Source organism: Crocuta crocuta, unplaced genomic scaffold (genome assembly GCF_008692635.1).
Source record: "Crocuta crocuta isolate KB4526 unplaced genomic scaffold, BGI_CrCroc_1.0 scaffold421, whole genome shotgun sequence".
Lineage (NCBI taxonomy): Eukaryota > Metazoa > Chordata > Mammalia > Carnivora > Hyaenidae > Crocuta > Crocuta crocuta.
The window spans coordinates 74119-84366 of NW_027529437.1; the positions used below are offsets into that span (position 1 = coordinate 74119).

Sequence of the window (10248 nt, forward strand, 5' to 3'; positions counted from 1 at the left end):
TCCAATTTTACATCAATAAAAATATTTTTCTAATAGCTACATTAAAATACAGATTTTTTGATATTCAAATATGAATGCCTGCTATATCTGATGTGAAATATTATTCTGAAAGGGATAGTATTTGATATTAAAAAATCAGAAAACATACACATGAGATGAGATAAGAATTCATCCTCAAATTATTTTACTTTTCTCTGACTTGGAAAATTTGAGTTTTCAAATCTGNATAATTCATATGGGTTATCATTATTTACAGCATATAAGAACAGTTCCTACTTTATAAAAAAAATTATATGGCCAATTCCATCCCTGATTCATTTTTTTATCAATAAACTTCCAGTGCTATTGGAGTTGCTACTGTCAAAGCTCCTATCCCCAATATCAGAACTGAGTGTTCGAGCTTGATAAAAGTGAAGTACATACCCTTTAACCTCCCAGACTCACCTTTCCTGACTCTTCCCTCTAAAATCTACATATGAATATTATTTGCCAAGAAAATCACACTGCTTACAAAAATCCCCATGAAGCTGTTTTCTTCAGGAATTAGATTTTAAAGACAATCAGGTGTCTTTAAATAGACACCTTATATGTTATATATAATGTTAAATATAAATTTCCTCTTCTTCAGCACAAACCAAAATATCTGCACATTTATCCTGGTTTTATTACTATGTGAATGCTGGTCTTGAAAAAGTTATTTAAGTACTTTGTGCCTCAATTACTTCATTTACAATCTTTAATATTGAAGATGGGGTTATCTCTATTCTTCCTCCCAGCTCTAAAATGTATGATTTTGATGCTAGTACATAACAGAATATAATCGCCTGATTATTATATATTCAGGCTAGTTTCAGATTCAAGTTACTAGTCTGAATATTTATATTAAGAGTTATCAGATTTNATAACACATACGTAACATTATATATATTCAACTAAAAGAAAAGAACAAAAGACCAATACTAAAGTTTTAAAGAATACCTCAGGTGCTACAAAATTTGCAGTGTAGCATGGAGTTAAGAGAAGTCCATTTTCTCCTCGAAGTTGTTTTGCAAACCCAAAATCACAGATCCTAATGGAGTTTGCATTGGCTGATTCATCCATATATAAAATATTACTAGGTTTAAGATCACGATGAACAACCTTGAACATAGAATAAAAAATACATTTATATAGCGAACTATATATCTATGAAATAACACATTTTATGTTAACATATTTCCAGGAAAAGGAACTTTCTAAATCATAAAATTTTGAAAATGACACTCTCTCAAATGTTGATAGCCTTGACAGCCTAAAGTATGTAGAAGAAATCCTCTCTATCCAGTAGATGTTACAGTTTCTATTCAAGCCACCAGTTTCATTAACCATTTCCAATCTCAAAATATCAAAACTCAATTCTCAGTTCTACTTCTGGAAATAATGGACTAAGACCCCACTAAATGCTCTCCTCCCCACATAAACAACTCTAAAACTTGAACATATTTTAAAAAATCAACTACTGAAGGTACTGGAGAATGGACAGAAGAATGTTTACTTTCTGATAGAAAGTATACATTTTGTTGAAGGAGGGAAAATAGGGAGCTATAAGTAAGGCTCCCATATCTGTGGCTTTTACCCTAGGGTTAAGTGTAGTTCTTAGGTGATCCAGTGATAGTGAAAACACATGTGGAAAAGCCCAGTCTTTCTAGCCTGGAGGAACAGAAAGGAGATGCTAGAAAACCGTGAATTCTTGGAAGGAATTCTGTATGGAAAAGAGCCAAAGCTGATCCCTAAATCAAAAATGTATAGAAGAGGCTCGATGTAATTCATACAAAGATAAAAGATAACAGATACCAGAGTTGCAGCCCCCAAAGCAAAGAGTTTTTAGTGCAAACCCTGCCAAGAAAATGATCTACCAAAAACAAACAAAATAATAATAATAATTGAAGAAAAACATCATTACAAAAAATCTTCACAATATTCAAATGTGCAGTATATAATCCAAAATTATCTAATTAACAAAGNTAGCTGTCAGCATAGAGCCCGACACAGGTCTCGAACCCATGATCCATGAGATCATGACCTCATGAGCCAAAGTCGGACGCTTAACCTACTGAGCTACCCAGGCGCTCCGGAACACAGTTTCAAGAAAAGAAAGAATCAATTAGTTCCAAGTCTAAGATAAACCATACTGGATCTAACAGATGATTTTAAAGTGGATATTATTATATGTAACATGATGAAGCTGCTAACTAATGCCAAGGTGTTAATTAAATTGCAGTACATAAATGTATCCAATCAATATGTTGTGCACCTTAAACTCACATAATGTTATATGTCAATTATATCTCAATAAAATTAATTATTCAAAATTCACAAAATATAAAAAAACTGTAAACATAAAGTGGCTATTATAACCATATCAATTAAGTAAAACAAAAAACATGCTTTTAATGACTGAAACTCTCAGAAGAAAAACAGAAACAATGAGAACAAAATGAAATGCTAGAAATGGAAATATTCTAAAATTCCCTATGTGATGATTTTCCTACTAATATTATATACTTCATTTATTTTAGTCCTATATTTAATCAGCATTTTATTACACTAAAAGTTATTTAAAGATAAGGACCAAGGACACACATGCATATTCCCTTTCTTTTTATCTTTTCTATGGGATCAGGCTTCTGCCACCCCCTTTTTTTCCCAGGGTTACTTCAACAAACAAATCAAAGCACACCTAGGTAAAAGCCCAACACTCCGCCACTGCAAGGCAGGAGGAGATCTGCAGAGGACTGACTAGTGGGAAACAGCAGCCAAAATGAAACAGCAGAGTTCAAACAGCATACACCAGAAAGACCTGCTGAAGTGCCAGGCTCTGGACAGTGTATGGCCCCTTTTTAATATAGTAGTACTTTCAGGTGCAGGAAATATAATAAGCTTTTAAAACACACAATATACAAAAACAGCCAAAATTAGAAGACAGAAACATTCTGTCCAAAAGAAAGGTCAAGAAAAATACACAGCCAGGACTTGCTCAAAACACACATAAACAGTATATGTGAAGAATTTAGAACAGTCTTAAGACTACTAGCTGAGCTTGGAGATCAGAGACTTAAGAACTTCAGCTATAGGTGAGATGCTAGAGAAACTAGACACAGTGACAGTGAGAATGGAAGAAACAGAGGAGAGAATAGGTGAAATAGAAGATAAAATTCTGGAAAATAATGAAGGTGAAAAGAAGAGGGAAAGGAAATTACTAGATCATGAAGGAAGAATTACAGAACTAAGTGATTCCATGAAATGAAACAATACCAGTAACATAGGAGACTCAGAAACAGAAGAGAGAGACACAGGGGCAGAAGGTTTATTTGAACAAATTGTAGCTGAGAACATCCAAATCTGGTGAAGGAAACAGGCATTCAAGTCCAAGAGGCACAGAGAACTCCCTTCAAAATCAACAAAAACAGGTCAACACCACAACATATTATAGTGAAACTTGAAAAATACAAGGATAAAGAAAACATTCTGAAAGCAGCTAGGAACAATGGTCCTTAACAAGTACAAAAGTAGACACATAAGGTTAGCAGCAGACTTGTCCACCAAAACATGGCAGGCCAGAAGGGAGTTGAAGGAAATATTCAATATGATGAATAAGAAAAAATATGGAACCAAGAATCATTTATCCAGCAAGGTTGTCATTCAGAATAGAATGAGAGATAAAGCCTTTTCCAGACAAACAAAAACTATGGGAGTTCATGATCACTAAAGCAACCCTTCAAGAAATTTTATGAAGGACTCTCTGAGTGGAGGAAAAAAAAACAAAACAAAAAGAGACCAAAGCAGCAAAGACTACAAAGGACCAGAGAATATCACCAGAAACCTGATATCTACAGATAACACAATGGCACTAGATTCATATATTTCAATATTCACTCTGAATGTAAATAGACTAAATGGTCCAATCAAAAGGTATAGGGTATCAGAACAGATTAAAAATCAAGATACATCTATATACTTCCATGAAGATACTCATTTTAGACCTGAGGACACCTGCAGAGTGAAAGTGAGAGGATGGAAAACCATCTATTGTGCTAATGGATGTCAAAGGAAAGCCAAAAGTAGCCACATTTCTATCATACAAACTAGATTTTAAAGCAAAGACTGTAGCAAGAGATGAAGATGAGCATTATATCATAATTAAGTGGTCTATCAAAAATATCTAACAATTATAAATAATTATCCCCCCAACTTGAAAGCACCTGAATATGTATATCAATAACAAACATAAACAAACTCATTGATAATAATACCATAATAATAGGAGACTTTAATACCGCACTTATAGCAAAGGACAGATCTTCTAAGGAGAAAAGAGGAAACATGGCTTTGAATGACATACTGTACCAGACGGACTTAACAAATATATTCTTTTTTAAAAAATTTTTAATGCTTACTTATTTTTGAGAGACAGAGACAGAGCATGAGCAGGGGAGGGGCAGAGAAAGAGAGAGACACAAAATCTGAAGCAGGCTCCAGGCCCTGGGCTGTAAGCACAAAGCCGGACTCAGGGCTCGAACCATGAGATCATGACTTGAGCCAAAGTCAGACGCTCAACCAACTGATCCACTCAGGTGCCCCAACAAATATATTCTTAACATTTCATCCTAAAGTATCAGAATACACATTCTTCTTGAGTGCACATGGAACGTTCTCGAGAATAGATCACATAATCGGTCACAAGTCAGCCCTCAACAGGTATAAAAGATCAGGATCACAGCATACATTTTTTTTCGGATAACAATGTTATGAAAATTGAGGTCAAACACAAGAAAAAAAATTGGAAAGCCCTCAAATACATTTATCCTGCTAAAGGATGCATGGGTGAGCCAGGAAATTCAAGATGAAATAAAAATGAAAATAAAAACATGACGCTCCAAACTCTTTGGGATGCAGCAAAGGCAGTCATACAAGGAAAGTACACTACAATTCAGGCTTATCAGAAAAAGCAGGAAAGGTTCCAAATACATATCCCAACCTTACACCTAAAGGACCTAGAAAAGGAGCAGTAAATAAAGCAAAAAGGCAGTAGAAGAAGGGAGAAAATAAAGATTAAAGCAGAAATACATGATATACAAACAAACACCCCCCCCAAACATGGTAGAACAGATCAATGAAAATAAAAGTTGGTTTTTTGAAAGAATAAACAAAGCTGATAAACCTTAGACAGAATTCTCAAAAAGAAACAATAGAGGATACAAATAGGTCAAATCACATGTGAAACAGGACAGATCACAACCAACACCAAGAAATACAAACAATTATAAGAGAATACTACGAAAAAATATATGCCAAAAACTAGACAATCTGGAATAAATGCACAAATTCCTAGACACTCACACACTACCAAAACTCAAACAGGAAGAAATAGAAAATTTGAATAGGCCAATAAGCAGCAAAGAAATTGAATCTGTTATCAAAAATGTCCCAACAAAATAAGAGTCCTGGGACACATGGTTTCCTAGGGGAATTCTACCAGAAATATAAAGCAGAGTTAATACATATTCTCAAACTGTCCCAAAAAATAGAAATGGAAGGAGAGCTTCCAAACTCATTCTATGAAGCTAGCATTACTTTGATTCCAAAACCAGACAAAGACCCCACTAAAAAGGAGAATTACAGGCCAATATCCATGATAAACCTGGATGCAAAAATTCTCAACAAGATATTAGGAAATCAAATTCAACAGTACATTAAAAGGATGTGGGATTTATTTCTGGGCCTTTATGGCTCATTCAATATTTGCAAATCAATCAATTTGATATACCGCATTAATAAAAAAAGGATTACAACCATATGATCCTTTCAATAGATGAAGAAAAAGCAATTGACAAAACTCAGCTTCCTTTCTTGATAAAAACCCTCAAGAAAGAAGGGATAGAAGGAACATACCTCAATATCATAAAAGCCATATACGCAAGGCCCATAACTAATAGCATCTCAAATGGGGAGAAATTGTCAGAAAATGATAGGGATGTCCACTATCACCATCGTTGTTCAACAGTACTAGAAATCCTAGCATCAGCAATCAGATAACAAAAAATAATTAAAAGGCATATAAACTGGCAAGAAGTCAAACTTTCACTCTTCACATATTACATGATACTCTACATGGAAAACCTGAAAGACCCCACCAAAAATCTGCTAGAACTGATACGTGAATTCAGCAAAGTCACAGGATATAAAATCAATGTACAGAAATTGTTTGCATTTCTACACACTAGCACTGAAGAAGCAGAAAGAGAAATCAAGGAAATCAATCCCATTTATAATTGCACCAAAAACGATAAGATAACTAGGAATAAACCTAACTAAGGAGGTAAAAGATCTGTTTGCTGAAAACTATGGAAAGCTTATGAAAGAAATTGAAGGACAAAGAAATGAAGAGCATTCCATGTTCCTGGATTGGAAGAAAAAAATATTTTTCAAATGTCTCTATTACCAAAGCAATCTATATATTCAATGCAATCCCTATCGAAGAAACACCAGCATTCTTCACAGAGCTGCCAGAAACAATCCTAAAATTTGTATGGATCCAGAAAAGACCCTGAATAGCCAAAGTAATATTGACAAAGAATAGCAAAGCTGGAGGGATCACAATTCTGGACCTCAAGCGATATTACAGAGGCATAATCATCAAGACAGTATGGTACTGGCACAAGAACAGACACTCAGATTAATGGAACAGAATACAAAACCTAGAAATAGACCCACAAATATATGGACAACTAATCTTCAACAAAGCAGGAAAGAATATCCAATGGAAAAAAGATGATCTCTTCAGCAAATGGTGCTGGGACAACTGGACAGCAACATGAAGAAGAATGAAACTGGACCACTTTCTTACATCATGCACAAAAATAAATTCAAAATGGTTAAAAGACCTAAATGTGAGACAGGAAACCATCAAAATCCTAGAGGAGAAAACAGGCAACAACCTCTTTGACCTTGGAAGGAGCAACTTCTTACTAGACATGTCTCCAGAGGCAAAGGAAACAAAAGCAAAAATAAACTGTTGGGACCTCAACAAGATAAAAAAAATCTTATGCACAGTTAAGGAATCAATAACACTAAAAGAAAGCTGACAAAATGGAAGAAGATATTTGCAAACGAGGTATCAGATACAGGATTAGTATCCAAATTCTATAAAGAACCCGTCAAACTCAACACTCAAAGAACAAATAATCCAATAAAGAAATGGGCAGAAGACAAGAATAGACACTTTTGCAAAGACATCCAGATGCCTAACACATACATGAAAAGATGCTGAATATCACTCATCATTCAGGAAATAGAAATAACCACGATGAGATACCATTTCACTCCTGTCAGAATGGCTAAAATTAACAACAGATTTTGGCGAGGATGTGGAGAAAAAGGGAACCCTTTTGCACTGTTGGTGAGAATGCGAACTGGTGCAGCCACTCTGGGAAACAGTCTGTAATTTCCTCAAAAATTAAAAATAGAACTGCCTTATGACCCAGTAATTGCACCACCAGGAATTTATCCAAAGTATACAAAAATGGTGATTTGAAGGGGCAATGTACCCCAATGTTTACATCAGTGTTATCAACAAGAGCCAAAATATGGAAAAAGTCCAAATGTTCATCCACTGATAAATGGATTAGGAAGCAATGGTATATAAATATATATATATATGAATACCATACATGGAATACTACCTAGAAATCAAAAAGAATGAAATCCTGTCATTTTGTTACAATATAGATGGAACCAGAGTGTATTATGCTAGCAAAATAAGGCAGAGAAAGACAAATATATGATTTCACTCACATGTGGAATTTATGAAATACAACAGATGGACATAGGGGAAGGAAAGGAAAACTAAGATCAAAACAGAGAGAGAGGCAAACCATAAGAGACTCAAATATAGAGAAAAAAACTGGGGGTGCTGGAGGGATGCTGGGTCGGGGGGATGGACTAAATGGGTGACGGGTATTAAGGAGGGCAATTGTTGAGATGAGCACTGGGTTTTATTTGTAAATAATTAATCACTGGGTTCTATTCCTGAAACCAATACTACACTGTATGTTAACTAACTTGAATTTAAATTAAAAATAAATAAATGTGTANGGGAAGTTCTCTGCTATAATTTTTTCCAGGACCCCTTCAGCACCTTTCCCTCTCTCCTCCTCTTCTGGAATTCCTATGATACGGATATTGCTCCGTCTGATTTTATCGCTGAGCTCTCAAACTTTTCTTTCAATTTCCTGGATCAGTTTATCTTTTTCTCAGTTTCTTCTTTTTCTATAATAGTGTCTTCTAAATCACTTATTCTCCTTTCTGCCTCTTCAATCCGTGCATTGGACACCTCAAGTTTATTATCTATCTCATTTATCCCATTTTTTAATTCACCATAACTATTTTTAAGCTCCATATTGTTTGTAGCCATAGTTTCTCTGATGTCCTCCATGCTTTTTTCAAGCCCGGCGATTAATTTTATGATTATTGTTCAAAATTCTTTTTCAGTTATGTTGCTTAAATCTGTTTTGAGCCGTTCTGTAAGCTGTCATTTCTTCCTGGAGTTTCATTGGAGGAGAGTTCTTCTGTTTCGTCATTTTCATTAGCTTTCTATCTCTTGTTAATTTCAAAATCTTTTTGTGCACACGGCCCCTGCGAGTTCTGCTGTATTAGAGAGGGCTCTTTTGACTGTTCACGGCCTGTCTGTTCAGGAAGTGTTCTTTATTTTTTTTAATATTTTTTATTGTTTTATTTATTTCCGAGAGAGAGAGAGAGACAGAGTGAGCCGGGAGGGTCAGAGAGAGAAGGAGGGAAATAATCTGAAACAGGCTCCAGGCTGTGAGCTGGCTGTCAGCACTGAGCCCGATGGGGGGCTCGAACACACGAACCGTGAGATCATGACCTGAACAGAAGTCGATGTTTAACCGACTGAGCCACCCAGGTGCCCCCAGGAAGTGTTCTTTGGCTGGTGTCTCTTGGTTTCTCTTGTAGAGCATTTGGTTATTTTGTTTCCCTACAGGTAGTGGTATTTGGGACTCTCCACCATGTGTAGTTTTGCTTGTTTCTTGAAGCCTCCCTGGAGAAACAAAACAGACAGCCAGAGGGAACACAGGTACACAAACGCACAGACAAAACCAATAAACACGCAAACCCAGTCTCAGGTAAAAACAGCTACAATAACAACAAAACAGTTATCTGAAGGGGATGGGCGTGGTTTGGTGTAGGTAAGTCTCATCTCCACTGTGTCTGCTGGCCTCCCTTCGGCCCTTCCTTGGTGGGTGTGTGGAGAAGAATGGCGTCGCCAGAGTCCGTTTTCAACCAAGCGTTGCAAATCACTTCTTCGGTCCTATCTCCCTGTGCTGAGGATGTAGCCAAGTTGGGTTCAGTTGTATGGCCCACACCCAGCCTGTTTCCAGGTCCCAGTCCTCGGGCTTTGTTATACTGCCCTGAGCAGTCCTGCAGGTTGCTGCTTCCCCGTTGCCTGGGGTTGAGTGGGGGTTGGGGGAAGTGTCCCAATCTCAGATCTGCAGTGGTCAAGCAGGGATACAACCCAAGTCCATTCAGGGAACCTAGCAACTTCAGGTCCCTAGAGTCTGCCTCGCTGCAGTGCATTGCCACCGCTTCAGCGGGCCGCTGTTGTGAGCCGCTGCCACTTTACCGGGCGCCGGCACAGCTTCACCGGGTCGCCGCCGCCGTCGCCACTGCTTAAGCAGGCTGCTGTCACGCATCCCTGGGCTTGCGGCAGCTCACCACCACTCGCTGGTTTATCACTCACCACAGCTGCACGCAAGCCAGGTTCCCTCCCCTCCCTCCGTATCTCTGGGTCCCGTCCAGTTTTTATCTTCTCCCAGTTTGCACTCACAGACTTATGAGGTTTCCTTCCCAGTGTACTCCGTCTCTTTCTCTTCCCAAACTCCTGTGGCTCAGTGTCCTACGACTTCAGGCCTTCTCTGTTTGAGAGATGGGTGCAGGTGAAATGTACAGAGCGCCCTACTTCTCCGCCATCTTGCCTCCTATCTCCTCATTGTGTCAGTTCTTAATAGTCCATTTTTTAAATGTTTTAAGCTTAAGCAAGTATACATGTACAATTATGACTGATTAAAACTGAAAATTTTGAATTATTTCTGACTTCTTTTCCTTGTATAGCTGTATATAATTAAATTGACTTTTTTCTTAATTCATTTGCTTTCTTTATGAAGACATAGGAAGCAAAATAACAAGGATGCT

The 10248-nt window shown here is 37.0% G+C and overlaps 1 protein-coding gene across 1 annotated transcript in view; it reads right to left on the reverse strand.

Moving 5' to 3' along the window:
• The window catches only part of LOC144228152 (ribosomal protein S6 kinase alpha-6), a gene marked incomplete at its 5' end in the record, with an annotated part of 59484 nt that overhangs the window by 37567 nt on the left and 11669 nt on the right, over nt 1-10248 (reverse strand). The window contains one exon of the mRNA XM_077759965.1: nt 979-1140. Coding sequence (XP_077616091.1) covers nt 979-1140 — 162 coding nt within the window. The remainder of the gene's footprint in view (nt 1-978; nt 1141-10248) is intronic.